The sequence below is a fragment of the Penicillium subrubescens genome, assembly GCF_028828155.1.
Source record: "Penicillium subrubescens strain IBT 31985 chromosome Unknown utg000002l_segment0_segment0, whole genome shotgun sequence".
NCBI classification, from domain to species: Eukaryota; Fungi; Ascomycota; class Eurotiomycetes; order Eurotiales; family Aspergillaceae; genus Penicillium; species Penicillium subrubescens.
Genome location: NW_026643152.1, coordinates 6,063,138 through 6,080,564, shown reverse-complemented (window position 1 = coordinate 6,080,564; position 17,427 = coordinate 6,063,138). Strand labels below are relative to the sequence as shown.

At 51.0% G+C, this 17,427-nt stretch overlaps 8 protein-coding genes across 8 annotated transcripts; 4 read left to right on the top strand and 4 right to left on the bottom strand.

Moving 5' to 3' along the window:
- Positions 1–100: 100 nt before the first annotated feature.
- On the top strand, positions 101–580 carry N7473_003525 (uncharacterized protein; the record flags this gene model as incomplete). Its single annotated transcript, XM_057149465.1, has 1 exon — positions 101–580. One exon carries the CDS (start codon positions 101–103, stop codon positions 578–580), a length of 480 nt encoding a protein of 159 aa, XP_057013119.1.
- An 856-nt stretch (positions 581–1,436) lies between these two features.
- Positions 1,437–3,213, bottom strand: N7473_003524 (uncharacterized protein; the record flags this gene model as incomplete). The annotated part of the gene is made up of 5 exons (XM_057149464.1): positions 1,437–2,228; positions 2,295–2,523; positions 2,580–2,934; positions 2,998–3,080; positions 3,152–3,213. The coding sequence occupies 5 exons, from the start codon at positions 3,211–3,213 to the stop codon at positions 1,437–1,439; spliced, it is 1,521 nt and encodes a 506-aa protein (XP_057013118.1).
- A 359-nt stretch (positions 3,214–3,572) lies between these two features.
- N7473_003523 (uncharacterized protein) lies at positions 3,573–4,674 on the bottom strand (the record flags this gene model as incomplete). The annotated part of the gene is made up of 3 exons (XM_057149463.1): positions 3,573–4,229; positions 4,316–4,557; positions 4,623–4,674. 3 exons carry the CDS (start codon positions 4,672–4,674, stop codon positions 3,573–3,575), a joined length of 951 nt encoding a protein of 316 aa, XP_057013117.1.
- A 1,305-nt stretch (positions 4,675–5,979) lies between these two features.
- On the top strand, positions 5,980–7,483 carry N7473_003522 (DUF1479 domain-containing protein; the record flags this gene model as incomplete). The annotated part of the gene is made up of 2 exons (XM_057149462.1): positions 5,980–6,246; positions 6,317–7,483. 2 exons carry the CDS (start codon positions 5,980–5,982, stop codon positions 7,481–7,483), a joined length of 1,434 nt encoding a protein of 477 aa, XP_057013116.1.
- A 149-nt stretch (positions 7,484–7,632) lies between these two features.
- N7473_003521 (uncharacterized protein) lies at positions 7,633–8,556 on the bottom strand (the record flags this gene model as incomplete). Its single annotated transcript, XM_057149461.1, has 1 exon — positions 7,633–8,556. One exon carries the CDS (start codon positions 8,554–8,556, stop codon positions 7,633–7,635), a length of 924 nt encoding a protein of 307 aa, XP_057013115.1.
- Positions 8,557–10,252: 1,696 nt separating this feature from the next.
- On the bottom strand, positions 10,253–11,841 carry N7473_003520 (cytochrome P450; the record flags this gene model as incomplete). The annotated part of the gene is made up of 2 exons (XM_057149460.1): positions 10,253–11,482; positions 11,542–11,841. 2 exons carry the CDS (start codon positions 11,839–11,841, stop codon positions 10,253–10,255), a joined length of 1,530 nt encoding a protein of 509 aa, XP_057013114.1.
- Positions 11,842–13,488: 1,647 nt separating this feature from the next.
- On the top strand, positions 13,489–13,938 carry N7473_003519 (YjgH family protein; the record flags this gene model as incomplete). The annotated part of the gene is made up of 1 exon (XM_057149459.1): positions 13,489–13,938. One exon carries the CDS (start codon positions 13,489–13,491, stop codon positions 13,936–13,938), a length of 450 nt encoding a protein of 149 aa, XP_057013113.1.
- A 328-nt stretch (positions 13,939–14,266) lies between these two features.
- Positions 14,267–17,372, top strand: N7473_003518 (uncharacterized protein). The gene is made up of 3 exons (XM_057149458.1): positions 14,267–14,850; positions 14,901–17,172; positions 17,246–17,372. The coding sequence occupies exons 1-3, from the start codon at positions 14,306–14,308 to the stop codon at positions 17,285–17,287; spliced, it is 2,859 nt and encodes a 952-aa protein (XP_057013112.1). The 5' UTR covers positions 14,267–14,305; the 3' UTR covers positions 17,288–17,372.
- The last annotated feature ends 55 nt before the right edge of the window (positions 17,373–17,427 follow it).

The window sequence follows — 17,427 nt, the reverse complement described above, 5'->3', positions numbered from 1 at the left end:
TTAAAACGATCTCTTCTACCTCAGATCCAAACATCCTTCACTCCACTACCACGATACTCTATCTCCCACGAGTCCTGAGGAACACCTGAGCATGGCAAAGATGGTCCCCATGCTACTGACCACGGCCGACTGGGCCCAATGGAGCGCTTCTCTTCGCGTCTTCCTGGACGCCTATGACCCTCGTATCTGGGAGATCATGCAGGGTACCACAGTCTACCCGCAACCAGTCCCCCAGGATACGGAGATCATTCGACTCCTCGCTGCCCAAAATGAGAAGCAGTCGCAAGACGTCACCGAAAATGAAATTTCCACCTTCAAAACCGCGGCCCGAGACCAAGACAAGGAATGGAAGAAGCTTGAAGCCCATGCGCTTCTCCTGTTGTGGTCAACCCTCGGCCCCAAGCCGCGAGAGAAGATCGCGGGAATTACCAATATCAAGTTGGCCGACGAGAAACTTCTTGAATGGCGGAATACACCTCTTGGCCAGACAATTGCGAGCTGTGGTCTAATTGGACCTCGGTTCGGCTCGACAAGAGCATGTCCCCTGCCGCATTTGTCGCCGCCTGGCAAGATGCCTTGAAGTACCTCCAGGCTTCCGCTGAGGAGATTTCAACCTTTGTCCAGCTCCACGTGTTTATGGAAGCAATCAGTGATGACCCACATTTCACAAATTTCGACAATAGTCTATTGAGGGAAACATATGGTACTCTATCCATGCCCAGTGTTATCGCCCGATTCTTGTGTCATATGACCCGGCGTTGATCTTACTGTGGTGACCCTACGAAGACCATGGCATGGAAAGTCGACGTCAAGAAATTGTGAGTCTTCGAGTACCCATAATACTGCTCACTACTAACGATGTAATAGGGCCAAAGTTGGGGTTGGATGCGCTTAGGTTCGGGGACGCTGGATACAAGTTGGGGAGGTTTTCAAGTACCTCCTAGGCTGGCTGCGATGGTTTGACAGATGCTTTCAATCAAGTTCGGGACTGGCAAGCTTGGGGAGTTCAGGTGCATATTAGAACTAGTCAGCAATGCTTCTACAAAATTATTTTTCGGACGCAATCGATCGAGTCAAATAACAAGACGTGCTAAAGATTTACCTCCAGCGATGGCCTTCGAAATGCAGAAAAAATCAATTTGTACTAGTAGAATTATCATAAGCAACATGAGCCAGAACACAAGGAAAAAAGTCAAAGCTCCAACGCCGTCCATTAGATTGAATGAAGCAAGACCAGAATGCCAAAACTGTGCAAATAATGAAACGCTCTAAGGAGCAAGCGAATATCCAGCAAAAGAAATCTAACGAGCCTGTCAGAAAGGCAGCAATGTTACAGAAATCGTGTTCTGTCGTATACAGTAGACAGTGCGTAGATAGCTCAGAAACCCTGAGCCTATCCAGCGCAGGTATATCGTGAGAGTTGTGGAAATTTTTGATCAATGAGATGCAATGAAGAAGGTGTTCGTGATCAGGCACACAACCATGACCAAAACTCCGTACATTGCTAGGCCCAAGCTCAGGCGTCGGAGTAGGGCTTTACGCCAGTGACGGGTGTTGCGGAGCAGCAGGCCGCTCTCGGTCAATGAGCGTGCCAGAGAGCCTTCACCGTCGGCATCAGTATCATCATCGTCATCAGATAGGTCGTCAACTGCTTCGTCGTCCTCCTTCAGCAGACCACGGTGGGTGGGCGAGTCGGGAGAGGAGATCTTATAGTAAAAAAGACCTGGCAGAATAAAACTGATACTAGTGCTGCCAGTGCTTCCGACATATGCAAGTACAGCTTCGAGGGACGATACCGTCATAGCAACGATGTAACTCAGAATGAGGATGGTAGTGGTGATGACGGAGAAACGAAGGTCGCTCATCGGCTCTGGAATGCGGTTACCACGCGGGCCAAGCAGAGGGTGTCGGTGCGGAGAGGCCTCGGTGCCAGTGGGTTGCGACATCGGGCGCCATTTCAAGACGGCGTCCACCGAGGCTCGGCATGGGTGGCATTGGAGTGGGTAGGAGAAGACAACGAGCATGACAATCGCGGCACGACCGATTGTAGCGGCAACTCCAGGGGGATACATGCCAACAATGTTGCCACCGACTTTGTTTCCGAAAGAGAGGTAGCCTGTAATGGCGACCAGGATATAGGTTGCAGCGGCGCTACCGGTGCTCGCGAGGACAACGGCCGTTGTGCGGAAGTGGCTATTATTCTTTATTTCGTTGAGGATGGAGAACATCTAGAAGAGAATGTCAGCATCTCTACTTTTCAATGGCCGGAAAAGCAGGGGATACAGGAAACGTACATTTTGATGGCAAGTAAATGCGAAGACAATAACTGGAAGGCTGCTCAAGGTCGGAACCGCGCCAGCCCAGTGAATTACGCGAACTGGGCCGCGATCTGCCGTTGTGTCACCCTTGACAAAGTGGTAGACAACCAAGACAACCAAGTAGGCCATGGAGACTAAGGCCGCGATACTGGTGTACTTGAGGGAGTCCAATCGGCGCAGATAGGAAAGAGGAATCACGATCAACCTGTAGATCCAAATTTAGTAAAGTACTCGTTAAACAAAAGCATTGAGAACACATACATGAAAGCTGTTACCCAGAAATGACGGTCAACGAGGAAGTCATAAACCGGTTCGCCTCCGACGAAGCCCTGAACGACTCCGGGCATGAGATCACCGATAATAATCAGGTAGCTCACGCCAACACCAAAACATTTGATCGCAATAGCTGCGTCAAATACAACAGCAGCATTAGGGTATGTCAATTGCGATAGCGCAAAGAATGAAGCGCTGCCACGATCGAGATATTGCGCGCATCGGGATTGCAGGTAAAGGCCAAATCCCGCTGTCACTCCAGACCACAGAATCACCAAAACTCCGAGAACGATTCCCATGTGCGAGATTGCGAGTGGCATCGCGAGTACACCAGCGCCGATAACTATAGCGTAGAAGGAAGATATTAGCGCCTTGTCTCTCGAGTTCCCCGACTGTGTCGACTCACTCGTATTAACCAAATTGATCACGCTGCTGGCCCAACTAGCCTCTCCGGCTGATCCAGCGGCTCGTTTCCCTCGAGCGGCACGCCTATTTTGACGTTCCAGTTAGCAAACGACATACCAGGCTGCCATAAAAGGCCCGGGGGTAGATGGACATACCATCGCGAACCGCTCTGAGGCAAACCGGCAGGGCCAACCCCGACAGCTGCCTCCTCCTCCATGGTATCGAGTTGAATCACACGTCTAATTCGGCGAAAGATCGGGATGTAGCATCAGACCTGACAGCGACCACGGCTAGCGGAGCCGGACAAATTTGACAGGGCTGTGAATTCGAGGGGCGAAGATGAGAAGTGAAGAAGCGGCGCCGTGCGTGGCCTCTCTTATCAGGCCTGTTCCCCCGATAACTCGGCGGCACCTGACTTGTCCGCTCTCCGCAATTACTCTGACACCATTTCACCACCGCACTACGACACTTACGGCACGCCCTACGGGTCCATTACTCCCGTGTGGATCGAATTACTAACATCATGATTCTCATTGACACTGCATATGGTGTGATGGCGAGTCGCTAATGACTAAACTACAGCTTGGCTTGTCCCCATCCCTCCTGCAACAAAAGTCGGAAACTTTCCTCCTCGACTGCTCCGTGGTCGGACGCCGTGTTGCCTGGCCGGTCCCCAGGGCCTGGATCGTTGAATACATTGACTTCACGCACTGTCTTCGATACTTCGAGAATCGTTCCTCCTACAACCCTATACTGCTGACCCTTGCCGGACCGATCCCCAATAATCTCGCTCACCTGGTCCTGCTGCACGAGCGCCATCATAACCTCTGCGACTTCTTCTGGCGTTACCCATTCATCTGCGCCGTCGTTTACCATCTTCAATTTTTCAGGATGGTCGGTCCACAGCGGCGTCTTGATGACACCCGGCGCCACGGCCGTGACACGAATGCCAAGCCGGTCGAGCTTGCTTAGCGATCGCACCAGCCCGTTAATGGCATGTTTCGTCGCGACATAGATCGGCGCCGCCATGGCGGGATTCTGACCAGCGATACTAGAGATGTGGACGAGATGCTTCGGGCGACCATTGTTGCGGTTCTTCAAAAAGTGCGCAATTGCAAGCTGCGATGTGCGGATGGGGTGTGTAATGTTGATATCCACCAGGGCATAACGGCCACCATCACGCGCGTCTTTGCTGGGCGCCGAGCCAGGCGGGCGCCAGAAGTTGCTCCAGTGCTGTGCCATATAGTGTCAGTCTGGTGATCTGTCTCCTTCGTAGTTTTGTAGACTTTGGACGCGCTAACTCAATCGGTCACACTTACTGGTTCGTAGACTCCAGCACCAGGGCAGACAATGTCGATTTCACCAAGTTCTCTCTCGGCCACTTCGAACATGCGCTCTAGCTGCAACCAATCGCACACGTCGGTCTCCTGGAAGATGGCTCGCGGCGACCCAGTGGAGTATGTCTCAACCAAGGCCTTGGCCTCAGGTCGCAGGGCCAAGTCCGCAATTAGCACATTGCATCCATTTTCTATCAGCAATTTGGCGTAGGCAAAGTTGATTCCTAGGCAGACGTGAGTATGTACTTATTTTACAATATCAAATCTAGAAGTCTATCGGCCGACATACCAGAGCCTGCGCCAGTAATTATGGCGGTTCTTCCTTTGACTGAGAGGGCCATTCTGCAAGTTGACGAGACCTATGGAGTGGTTTGCAGCTCAGCTGGCTCTCGCCGGAAGTGTACTGCTCTTATGTATGCTCACAGGACCTGTGGGACTTCGGGGTCCATTGCAGCGATCTATCATTGCGCGTAACATAGCCGTTTTAGAGAAAGAGGGGCCTTGCGGGGGAATTTAGCCGTTCGGTTGCTAGGCAAGTCGCCCGAGCCAGGCCGGCGAGATCCCCGAGAATATTTGGTCTCCAGAGAGTGTGCTTTTAGGGCTCTAGCCTTCTATATTACAAGACAATTACTATAAGAGTCATTCTTTGATTTCTCTTCCTCGAAACCTGCATCTGGATCGGCAGTGGAGCGAGAGGGGCTTCGCCAGAATTTCCTCTTTCGTGCTGCATACTTCGCGAACAGCCACCGAGTATTTGACAGCCAAGTAGATTGCAAATTCCAATAGTAGACTCGAGCAGGGCACTATAGCAGTAAATTTCTATAACCTAAGCTTAATACCCGAACTAACTCCATCGACTGGGTTTTTACAATGCCGAATGCCGGGGCTCCGCAGTAATGATCAATGATCTCATATCGCCCGGGTCATTTTACAACTACGGCGGGTAGGGTCCCTAAACAGGCAAAGTGCTCTATGACTTGGCAGTGGACATCGGTAGTCAGTATGTACGTAGACTTTTCGGGTGCAAAGACATCTGATCATCCTACCTTTCTTTCCATTTGATAGGTTTCTTTGGGTTCCTTAAGCCCATTATGTGGGTTACACAGTAGATGATTAAAGGGCTAGTAACTAGGAAGACTTCTCCAAGGTCATCCATATACCCTGGATAACATGTTTTCAATAGATGTCGGACTGATCTGAAAGGGCATAATATCTCCAAGTTAAGCTTTGATATACATATTATCCCCTGAACAGCGATCCTTCACGAGTCTTTACATTCGCTTCGAGTAGTTCGGAGTTGGCTAGAGCCTGGTAATGACATAAGAATCATAAGTTTCGTAGCTCTTTGGAGTGAAAAAGAGCTTCTGATACGAACCGCACTTATTGAATCAAAGTAGATCATATTTTTGAAGTACAGGAAAGTAGTCATTCAAACACTCCTCTCAAGTAGCGTGACGAATGTCTCATGGAGCGCGGATCGAGCATCAAGGTGGCGCTAGGCTCCTTATAGAAATCTACCCGATATTGGTCGGGATCCTTCCTAAAAGGGTAGCCTCCCGCCTATTACGTGGTACATCCCTCGATGGGCATTAACATATTTAAGTTGAGAGGAGTTCCAAGAGGAAGAGATCATAACCCATTTCAAAATGACATTGTCAAAACTTTTCTCAAAAGCAGCTGCCCGTGCGGCATCTACATCCGCCGCAGCGCAAACCACTAAAGCTGCCGGTGACATCTCGTCGGTCTTCCCAAGTCTAAGACCGGATTATCAGCCGGAGCCTCTTCCTCCACGTTTTGGAGACTTGAAGAGACGGCTGTTTGAAAAGAATGAAAAAGCTTTGACAGAGAGTTGGAAGAGACTGTTGCCTAGCTTGGAGGAAGAAGTGGAGAAGATCAGGACGAAAGGCAGTGATGTATGTTCTGAACCCTTTTGTTTCACCCTGTTTATTCGGGTCTTTCGTGATGAATATTGACTATTCTCAGATAATTCCCTCTGTGGACTACGCCGATGTCGTTTCGGGAACAATCTCCGAGGCGACTATGAAAGAAATCCGCCATCGCGGTACTGTAGTCATTCGAAATGTCATTCCGCGCGAGAAGGCATTGGATTACAAGCAGCGTATTCGTGACTACATTGCTGCCAACAAAGAGCGTGTTAAGGCATTCCCTGCCGAATCGCCAGCAGTCTATGAGCTCTACTGGACCCCAAGCCAAGCAGAAGCTCGTGCTCACCCCAACATGCTCAACACCCAGCGTTTCCTACAACGTTTGTGGCATTCATCCGACCCCAAGACCAAGCTGTCAACATCCAACCCGCTCACCTATTCGGACCGTCTGCGCATAAGGGATCCCGGTGATGCCAAGTTCGCCCTCGGACCGCATGTTGACGGTGGGTCGCTCGAGCGCTGGGAAGATGCCGAGTACTCAAGTGTGTACACTAAGATCTTGGAGGGCAACTGGGAACAATACGACGCGTGGGATGCGAAGCACCGCCTGAACGCCAAGATGGACCTGTACAACGGTGCCGGTGCCTGTTCCATGCTTCGCTTCTTCCAGGGCTGGATGTCAATGTCCGACACTGCTCCCGGTGAGGGCTCTCTGCACGTGTGCCCTATGATCGTTCACAGCACCGCGTATACCATCCTCCGTCCCTTCTTCGATGTCAACAGCCAGCAGCCTAAGTTGGATGCCACCTTCCCTGGTTCTGTTCCCGGCGCTTGCCAGGAGTACAACCCTGTGACACACCCAGAACTGGAGCTAGAGACGACTATGGTGTCGGTGCCAACAGTTGAGCCCGGTGACTTTGTTGCCTGGCACTGCGACATGCTCCACTCTGTCGATAAAGAGCACCGCGGTAAGAGTGACTCTAGTGTGCTCTACATCCCTGCTACCCCTCTGTGTGACATGAACATCGACTACCTGCTCAAGCAGCGCCAGGCTGCAATTGACTATTCGCCTCCATGGGATTTCCCTGGTGCTGGTGGCCCTGGCGAATTTGGATTTAAGGGAGCTATGGACTGGTCCGCACTGGATGCCGAGGGACAGCGAGCTTTGGGTCTTGGTAACAAGCCCTGGGAGATCACTGACGATATGAGTGAGGGCGAGAAGGAGGCTGTGCAGTCAGCCAACAAGGCTTGCTTTGGCTTGTAACAATATTTGTGTCCTCATTTGAACGGAGTTTGGCCGTGATTTTGGTCCTGTACATAGCGAATACGCAGAAGGAAGCTTTAATGCATTGATTATTGTTCACATGAGCTCCGAATTAAGGTCCAGTGGAAAGCAAGATTTCCTGCAAGATCTCACACAACTAAGCTGTAGCGTACTGGGTCGCCATTCAGATCGGAGACGATCCAACTGTCGTCACCGAGGGTTTGGAAGCTGTCGATCTCGGAGCAGTGCGCTTCAAAGCGCCCAAGTGACTCACCAGTGCGCAAGTCAGCCTTGTAGTAGTGGTGCCACTCTTCGTCGTTCAGCTCGCCTGTAATCACGATAGCTGCAATATCAGTGTTGAGAAAGCCGCCGCTCCAGTCAATGAATTCATCACCACACTCAGAAACGAAATCTTCGACGGGTAACCGTAACACTTCCTCGCCACTGGGAAAGGCGTGAAAGGCGACATCCAACCGACCATGGTCGACGGTCATAAAGCACTGCCCGTTAGGTGCGACATCAATCAGGGCTCGGTCGTCCCACCCGTAGGAGTGCAAGTCTATGCCGCCGCCGTTATTGAGCGACGCGAGAAAGATTTTCACCCCGTCCTGTCCCTCTCCCACATCAAGCATGATATGACGACCGTCGGGATGCTGCATGAACTGGGCTCCCTGCCCGACGGTATCTAGCTCCACCTGGGCGACCACCTCGCCCGTATCGGCACGCAGAACAACCAAGAGATCGGGGCCGCGATCCGACATCGCGTCGGGCCGATATAACCACAACCAGGCCCCATCGAGGGAGAATATGCACGCAGTTCTTGGCAAGCGCTCGGGAGTATGAGGCTCTAGCTCGTATCGCCAGAGGATGCCCCCGTTCTGGCTGAGGCATTCCACCTTGTTACGGGTCGTGTAGACGGCGCGATCGAGGTTTGGAGCGGCGGCATGACTCTGAACCTCGTCATCGGACTCGATGCGGTAGGTCACGACCGGCCCAAGGGGATTATCTATGCTATCGGGTATCTGGTAGGCGCGCAGCTCGCCATTCCGATAACGTGTAATTGCGGGTTTCATCGTTGATGCCGGAAATTGGCAAGATGGGCAGGAACTTGCAGGGATCCTATTGCTTTGGGTGGAATGAGCAGGAAGCAGCTGGAGAAGATCGAAAGACGGATGTAGAGAAAGGTAGAAGCGATTAGGAGATAAAGAGCTGCTTTACTGGGTTGAGTCTCTGGCATGCACTTAGTAGTACGTAATAATGCGCATGCTCGAGAACTGGTGGCTTTAAGACATGAGGATTGATCAACAGCTTCTTCTGATAGAGGAATAAATCCATGAACGCATGTCATGGAGGATCCTTCGAAATCCTTGGGCTAATCAGCGGGGCTCTCAATGATGGCGATCGGCCGGAGAATACGAGATGGACATTAGTCAGGAGTCTGTTATTCTCTAAACACCCTGTTCGTCTATTTTTTGTACATTGTCCTTGGTAGTTTCTATTTCTAGAGATATGATGTCGGCTTAAGCTAAGTGAACCAGCTATTTGATAAACGCCCCAGCTCCCAACCGCACAGTTTATTACGCTTACGATCCATTGCCTAACGCCGATATCCCATTCTCCAAGGAGCGTTATACACCTGCCTTGCGTCTACAGCTATCAGGCAAATCCAGGACCAAAATTCGAGCGAAATTAGCGGCTTTACAATGCCATTCTCGCACATTATGCTGTTGGCGTGCCCGACGAGGACTACAATTTGAATAGTGATTTGAATTTAACAATGATGTCCTAGCGAGATCTATTTGCGGAAGAACCGTGGAATGGCGACCCTCAATCGGACGAGACAGCCTGCCTGTCATGATTCCAAATAAACCGAACTGCCGTTGCCATGAATCGAACCTCCTACCTTCCCCTCCCCTATATACTTCGCCCCGTTACTGCGTCGCCATCCACGGACACTGAAGAACATCGCCATCCTACCCCAGTGCCGCACCTCATATCATCACCTCATTAATGCCCTCCTTACACCGTCAAAAGGTTATTCAAGAGTTTGATTCATATAATAAAAAGCCCTTTGAGATATATCTATACTAGAAAAATAAAATATAAAGAGAAAAACTCGAAAAAAAAAATTGTACTCCCGCCGCCTAAGGGTGTGCCCGGCCGTCCGTGGAGCTCGAAGCGTCAACACTAGCCCAGTATTTTTTTTTTCTTCTTCCTTTGTTTGCCCACTCCTCCAGGGCACACCAATGGTTCACCGATTTATGGTGGATACCAACTAGGCCATCGGAGAGGGGGTAGTGATTGTTTGACATGTAAGATGGTCATAACCTTGCGAATCCTTAGCGAACAAACATGTAGATTCTAGTTTTCCGATCTAGCACTTGTCAAAAAGTGCCTGTATTCGGGCAGTGAGCTGATGATGAGTATAGCAGTACCAGACTGAAAGATTGAATTTATCAGTCTATCAATATCTCCGATTTCTTTTCTGACAGCTACTATATAACCCTTGGATCTGGCGAAACGGTATACTGTGGACTAGAGTAGGTCTTCTTCTCAGGAACCCAGAGAACATTTGAATTCTCAAATCATACCGGCAACATCCTTAGTATAGATCGGCCACGCCTGGTTGATTTCAGGGTTTCTGAGCAGGACCTGTGGCTCTTTTAATAATTTCTGAAAAAGGTTGTGACATGGGGTGTTCTTAGTCAAGTCCCTGGACTAATCAGATTCGCTTGATCTCCCTACATAGAACATAAACGATCTAGGTTCCTATCTTCTGCGCACAATATCACAGATTAAACCTTCTTGCTGGACAAACCAGACATTCTTTGTCTTCCACTCTTTCTCTGGATTACGCAGCTTGAGTTCGAACTTGCGCATCAACTCCGGTATCATTTTGTGCATCTCCGTCAGGGAAATGTTCTTTCCTAGACAAGTCCGAGCTCCAGCACCGAAGACGAAAAAGCTCTGTTCCATCTCCTTGAGCTTTTCGGGCGAACTATCGAGCCATCGTTCCGGAATGAATGAGTCTGGGTCCTCGAAAACCTCGGGGTTTCGATGCACAACCCAGGCATTGATGCCAACAACTGTTCCGGCCGGGATATTTTTGCCACTAATGACTGCGCCTTCGCTTGGAACATGGCGCTCCATGATCAGCCCTGTCGATGGGTGAAGACGCATTGTCTCCTTAATAACAGCGCCTAGATATGGGAGATGGGTCATAGACTCGCGGTAAGAGATGGGTTCGCTCAGTTTTCCCTCGCGTGTGGCGCTGTCAATTTCCTTTTGGACTTTGGCCATCACCATTGGATTGCGGAGGAGGAAGTAGAACACTGCGCGAAGAGCGATGGCTGTAGTATCGGAGCCAGCGAACACGTTTGCTGAAAGATGAACCATCACATCTGTTGTAGTCATCTTGTCGGGGTTGAGATGATGGACAGCCATCCACTTTGACATCATGTCTTTCCCAGCTTTCAGATCTTCTTCTTCCAACTCTCCACCACGCTTCAATGATGAACGTGAGTTGATTGCTTTCAGGCTGAATGTCACCACCGAGTTCCAGGTCTCCATCTGTGGCAGGAAGATCGGAAAAAGAGGATTGCCTAGCAAGACATGATGCATTTCGGGGACTTGACCACACAGGCTTGCATATACGAGCATTCCTTGAATGGCCACAATCATGCCGTCGACGTCTCGCCCTTCTTCGAGAAATCCAAGTTTCTTGGCGAAGACGAACTCGCCAACGACGTCGAATGAGTAGTACTGAAGCCATGCACCCAAATCAACGGGTTCCTTCCGGTCTGCAAAGCTACCAAGTTTGGCAAGGAAGATCTGGGTACACGAGTCAACACCAGGCTCCATCTCGAGAAGAGAGCTTAGGCTGTAGGCATTTGCAACGAGGCGCTTTTGTTCGCGGTGGTGTTGCTCGTCACGATCGGAGAAGAGGTTCATTTGAGGCTTTTTGTTCCACGAGATACACTGGATGGGATAGAAGGCCGTCTAACATAACAAGCATCAGCGACCAAAGTATCATACAAGAGTTCTAGATTGTCAAATACCTTGGTGAATCCCTTGTTCAAGCCATATATAATAGGGATGGCCTTGGGATCCCCGACAGAGATGTGTTTGGGGCCAATGCGGACGAGGTGTCCATGTTCTCTGTGCAACGCAATTGCGGTATTGTGGTGATCACCCTTCCAAACATTGTGAAGTTTCCATAGTCGGGTGTATCTGGCGAGAGTAGGGCCAGGAATATCGCTCAGACCTTTCCTGAATCGGTTTCTGAGGAGAAGGAGAAGAAGCGATGCTGCAAGAATGGCATATAAATGATATGCCTGGGCTGAGAAAGCAAGAGCCATCTTGTTTGGGAATCTTTTTTGAAGGGTTGGCCACTTCACAAGACCATTCAAGCGCCTTTTTATCTTGTCATGTCCTCTAATGCAGCAGCTCTCGAGACAAACATCCAGCCACCATGACCTAGGACCGCCCCGCCTATCCGCAGCCTAAGATCCACTGCATGTCTGTGACCAATCTCGAGGAATCACCCAAATATGACAGCCTCGAGGGGAAGCTAGTGCAAGAATGCGTGGGCCACGATAGCCAATACTTTTCAAGTCAATTACTGCCGATCTGCAGCCGACGGGGGGCTTGCAGGCGGGGTAAAGCACCTATATGCTTGAAGCCTGGTCGTAGAATTTTTGGCGGGTCATGACAACGTGGACATGCATTCAGAACCACATTCTAGCGGCTTAGGCCCCGGGACGCCTTATCGTTAACGACCCAAGGTGTGACTGCAGCGCCCGGATACGCTCCCCAGAGTTACCCGATTTACCCAGGCGAGGTTGATATCGTTACCGAGCCGGCTATTGTGGTCGCTTACCTATCACAGGGTTCTAATGTAGCCTGGCGAATCCGAATACCGAACTGGCTAGTTTGATATTCTCTTTGGAATATAATCAGGTCACTAGATCGCATCTGTAAGAGCCACGGTGCTATTTCGCGAGGTGATTGTGGAAGACCATCCAAGATGAAGGCAAACTGGGAACACCTATTGTCATCTTTGTCTAGTCGTGAGCCCAGAATATGTTGAACAGCTGCAAAATGACAGCTGGTGAAGCCAGTGAGAATCCAAGATCAACCTTCCTTGCCTGTTTGCTGGAGTTGTCTTTTCTGGCCAATCATCTAGCTAGAGAACATTCTTCCCCACTACACAGTAACATTAAGCATAACAAACTCAAATCACAGGCATAAAAACGACCTTATTGGGCTAACTGAGCTACAGTTCAGTGAGAAAGAAGGAATAGTCACCAGATGGAACCAGGGGTGTGGCTTATTAATGAAACCCTCAAGTCTTGCTCTGTGCCACAGGCATAAGGGAGGCAGGTCTAATTACAGTATGTGATTTCTAGTCCTATGAGGAATACAAGCTAATTCTGCTAGATGACTTCCACTTTGCGAGCTGTATGGTATTTCCGAGTCGTTCTCTGGGCCACCTCGGGCCTTTCGATTTTCAGGTTCATGGGTGCTCTCTGGTTCTTCCGTAAAGTGGACATCTTGTGCTGTTTTTCCAGACGCTAGATGTGTGCCAGCTCTTGCACGACCATTTCGCTTATCACGACTTTTCAGAAGCTTCGGTGGTATAATTTGTCGCTAATTGAGACTTACATTTTCAATTTGACAAGCTCTCTGAGTGTTAGTTGGGAAGAGAATTAGTTGGTCGCGCTATAGGTTTGAAGGCTCTCTTGAAGTGTCCACATAGTGAGTCATTGAGGTTGCTTCGGCTATACGAGGCGATTGGCGGGGCTCCGTGTGGGAGGTATAAAGCCAATGTAGAAAGGCGTCCTCAGTGAGAACATTGCAGCAACTTCACGCTTCAATTACTTGGCCCTCTATTGAAGACAAATTCACCTAGTTCACCTACAACTGGCTTTTCTACTTGCCTTACGACCATCTACAACTAACGGCCTCCAAAGTTTCTACGTCATTCTCTACCTTCTAAGCTCATCATGGCCTCGGAGACACCCTCTACTCAAAAGAGGTTCTTCAGTACCTCCTCTCCGTGGGAGGCCAAGTTCGGTTACTATCGCGCCGTGCGACATGGCCGTCACATCTTCGTGTCTGGCTCGACCGCGGCAGACCCGGACTCCCCTCCTGAGGCACCCCGAGTCCGGTTCCCTGGCGATGCTCGCCAACAGACGCGGATCACTTTGGAGGAGATCATCCAAGCCATCCAGGCTGTTGGTGGTCGAGGCGCAGAAAGCGTAGTGCGGTGCCGGATGTTTGTTAGCAGGAAAGAAGATTGTGGCGTCGTTGGAGAAGCATTCCGGGAGGTTCTGGGCAAGCATAACGGTGGCCAAGTCGGTGCTGCCGCAACGATGATTGTGGTGGCTAACAGCTTTGTGGATGATGATATGCTGGTTGAGATTGAGGTGGATGCAATTGCAGAGGAGGATTAGTTCCATTTGTCCAAAGGTGTTTAGTATAGAGACCTCAATGTTGGATCGAGGGCTGTTTCGGGTGTTTTTGCGGGGGGAAAATATATAATGAAGGACTAGTTTCGTCTGTGACCTCTAGATTCAATCTCAGGAAGCGAAAATGATCATTCAAATAATACACAAGCTAGAAATAGAATCAAACACTAAAAAATAAAGCAAATATGTATCATTCATGTAGTTAGAGAGATTGTTGAAGAAGAGCGTTGAAAATAATGATGACAGTCATCCATCCTCGTCCGGGGAGACCGCCCGCCGCGCTCCACCCGAGCTCGAACCAACACACCCTCATCTCCCACCTCCAGTCCTTCAATGCCCCATTCATAGCACAATGCGGCTCCAAGCGGCCCTTTTTATCGCCGCGTGCTTGTCGCCCGCGGCGGCCATCTATTCTGATGAAGTCAATCATATTGAATTCCACCATGCCCTCCTCGGCGCCCCTTCCCCCGACTCGACCTTCTTCTTGAAGCCTTCCTCCTCCTCGAACGCCTCTCTCCTCTACACGATCTCCGAGAAGTCGATTGTCGGCGCCGTGAACCCTCGTGACGGCTCGCTGATCTGGCGCCAGGATATCTCGCGCCCTGGGTCTGCTCCCAGCGGGGCCGGTATCCTGCGTGGCCTGGATGGCAACAACGCTGTTGTTGGTGCAGCAGGTGACTCCATCTCGTCATGGAGTGCCCAGGACGGAAAATTGATTTGGGAGAACCGGTTTGCCGATGGCGCGGTGGCAGACCTCGAGCTGTTGGAGCTGGAGGATGCCAGTGCTACCTCTGGCTCGAGGGATACCATCGTGCTCACCTCCGGCGAGGGCGCCGGAGTTGTGAGGCGATTGGACGGTGATTCTGGCAAGACCAAATGGGAACACAAGGATAACAGGTTCGTATATGATGGTTTTCAATGGGAACACTGCTAATCATCGGCTGTAGTGGTGATGTTCCGTTCCAGGTGTCATCTTCGCCCTCGGAGATCTTCTACATCTCGCTCCAGTCTGCAATGTTGAAGGGCTACAAAATCAAGGTCACCTCACTGGACCCGATTACAGGTCGCCAGAATCGCCAGGTGACCTTGAACACCGAGAGCGATATTGCATCCCAGGATTCAATTTTCTTCGTCGGCGCTAACACCGCATCGCCCTTGATCGTCTGGGCTGACAAGTCGTTCAAGTCCCTGAAGGTCAACGTCATCGGCACCAAGCAGATCAACACCATCCCCATCGATAACGCCTCTGGCCAGGAGGTTCAGCAGATCACGGTCCATGCTCCGCACAGGCTCAATTCGCTCGCACATTTCCTGATTCACTACAAGACTGAGACTGGAGCCTGGGCAGAGGTCTTCCACACTGATATGAAGTCTTCTGTTGTCACAAAGGCCTACCAGCTGCCCTACTTGCAAGGCCAGTCTGTGGTGGCGACCAACAACATTAATGCCAACGTGTACTTCACTCGGGTGACAGACTCGGAAGCTGTTGTCGTCTCCTCCGCATCCCACGGAATTCTGGGTCGCTGGAACGCAGATGTGTCCTCTACCGACCGTGCCGTCCACGCAGTTGCAGATGTTGTGACCAAGGGCAAGTCCGTCGCTGTCCGGTCTGCCGTCATCCGCAAGTCTGGAGACTGGTCGTTGATCCGCAATGGTCAGACCGAGTGGACCCGCCCCGAGGCTCTGATTCACACCGTTGCTGCTGCTTGGGTGGAAGAAGAAGATCAGGAGGACTTGGTCCATGAATTGGAGGTTGAGGGCCACGAGAGTCTGATTGGTGCCTACATCCATCGGGTGAAGCGCCACCTTCGTGATCTTCAGCACCTGCCCGACTGGCTGAAGGAACTGCCTAAGCGCATTATCACCAGTATCTTGACCGACGAAGTGTCCAACCTTGACAGCTTCGGCGTTGCCAAGTCAATCATTGTAGCCACCAAGAAAGGACGTGTTTATGCCCTAGATACTGGTCGCCAGGGTACTATCAAGTGGAGTGTTCAGGCGGAGAAGACCTCGCACTGGGACATCAAGGCTATCTTGACCATCCCTGGATCCGCAGATATCTACATCGGCGATGGTAGCTCGGTCCGTGTCAATAGCTCCACGGGAGAAATTATCTCACGCTCTGCACCCACCAACGTCAAGCTCCAGTCGATTGCCACCTTTGAGCACCAAGTGGGCTCATCGGTGGTCCGGGTTGGCTCCCTGGGCATTCAAGAGGATGGCTCTCCTGTCTCTTTGTTCGACGATATCACTGGCTTCTTGGTCACCACCAGCAATGATGGCCGTGTTCTCGGCTGGGTTGAGAAGGATAACAAGTCTCCTGTGTGGGAGTTTGTTCCCCCCGCGGGCCAAAAGGTTATCAAGGCTGTGAGCCGCCCTTCGCATGATCCTGTTGCCTCGATTGGAAAGGTGCTCGGTGATCGCTCTGTCCTGTACAAGTATCTCAACCAGAATCTGGTGCTGGTGACTGCTGTGAACGAGCAGGTTCACACCGCTGGCTTCTATCTGCTTGACGGCGTCTCGGGCAAGGTCCTGTACTCTGTGAGCCGATCCGGCGTCGACCCAACCCAGCCCATTGCTTCCGCCATCTCTGAGAACTGGTTCGCCTACTCGTTCTTCGGCGATGCCGTCGACGAGTCCTCCGCCAAGGGCTACCAGCTCGTAGTCTCGGAGCTCTACGAATCCCCCATCGCCAATGACCGTGGTCCCCTGGACGCGGCAGGAAACTACTCCAGTCTTCATGATCTCCCGCTTCCCCACGTCGTCTCCCAGTCCTTTGTCATTGCCGAGCCTATCTCCCACATGGCTGTCACTCAGACTCGCCAGGGTATCACCACCCGCCAGCTCCTCTGCGTTCTGCCGTCCTCCAATGCCATCGTTGGTATCCCCCGTCCTGTCCTGGACCCTCGTCGCCCCGTCGATCGGGACCCTACCTCCGCCGAGGCGGAAGAGGGCTTGTTCCGGTACGCGCCGTACCTGGATTTCGATGGCAAGTGGTACCTCACCCACTCTCGCGATGTCGCTGGCATTCAGACTGTCCTTTCTCGCCCCACCCAGCTTGAGAGTACCAGCCTGATCTTTGCCTTCGGAGGTGATATCTATGGCACCCGCGCCACCCCCAGTCAAGCCTTTGATATTCTTGGCAAGAGTTTCTCCAAGTTGCAGCTTGTCTTGACTGTGGTGGCTTTGGCCGCTGGTGTCGCTTTCTTGGCCCCGATGGTAAGTCTTACTCTGCAATCGGTCCCATTTTTCGCCTCATTTTGGATAAACCTGCTAACACTTTTAACAATAGACTCGGAAAAAGCAGGTCAACATGTTGTGGAAGGCCACTTAGTCTATCCCCGAAGGCTGGGGGATGCATATAATGGATCTGCTTTTAAGACTGTAATCTATATTTCTTTAGAAATGATAAATTTGGCTCTATTGACATTTGATATCCTTCAGATGAGCTTCACAACGGTCTCACACTACTTC

Bases quoted from the DNA above. Each gene is read 5' to 3' on its own strand.
- N7473_003518 (XM_057149458.1), top strand. From the start codon at position 14,306: ATGCGGCTCCAAGCGGCCCTTTTTATCGCCGCGTGCTTGTCGCCCGCG. The intron at 14,851-14,900 runs GTTCGTATATGA...CATCGGCTGTAG, and splicing joins TGGGAACACAAGGATAACAG to TGGTGATGTTCCGTTCCAGG. The intron at 17,173-17,245 runs GTAAGTCTTACT...TTTTAACAATAG, and splicing joins TCGCTTTCTTGGCCCCGATG to ACTCGGAAAAAGCAGGTCAA.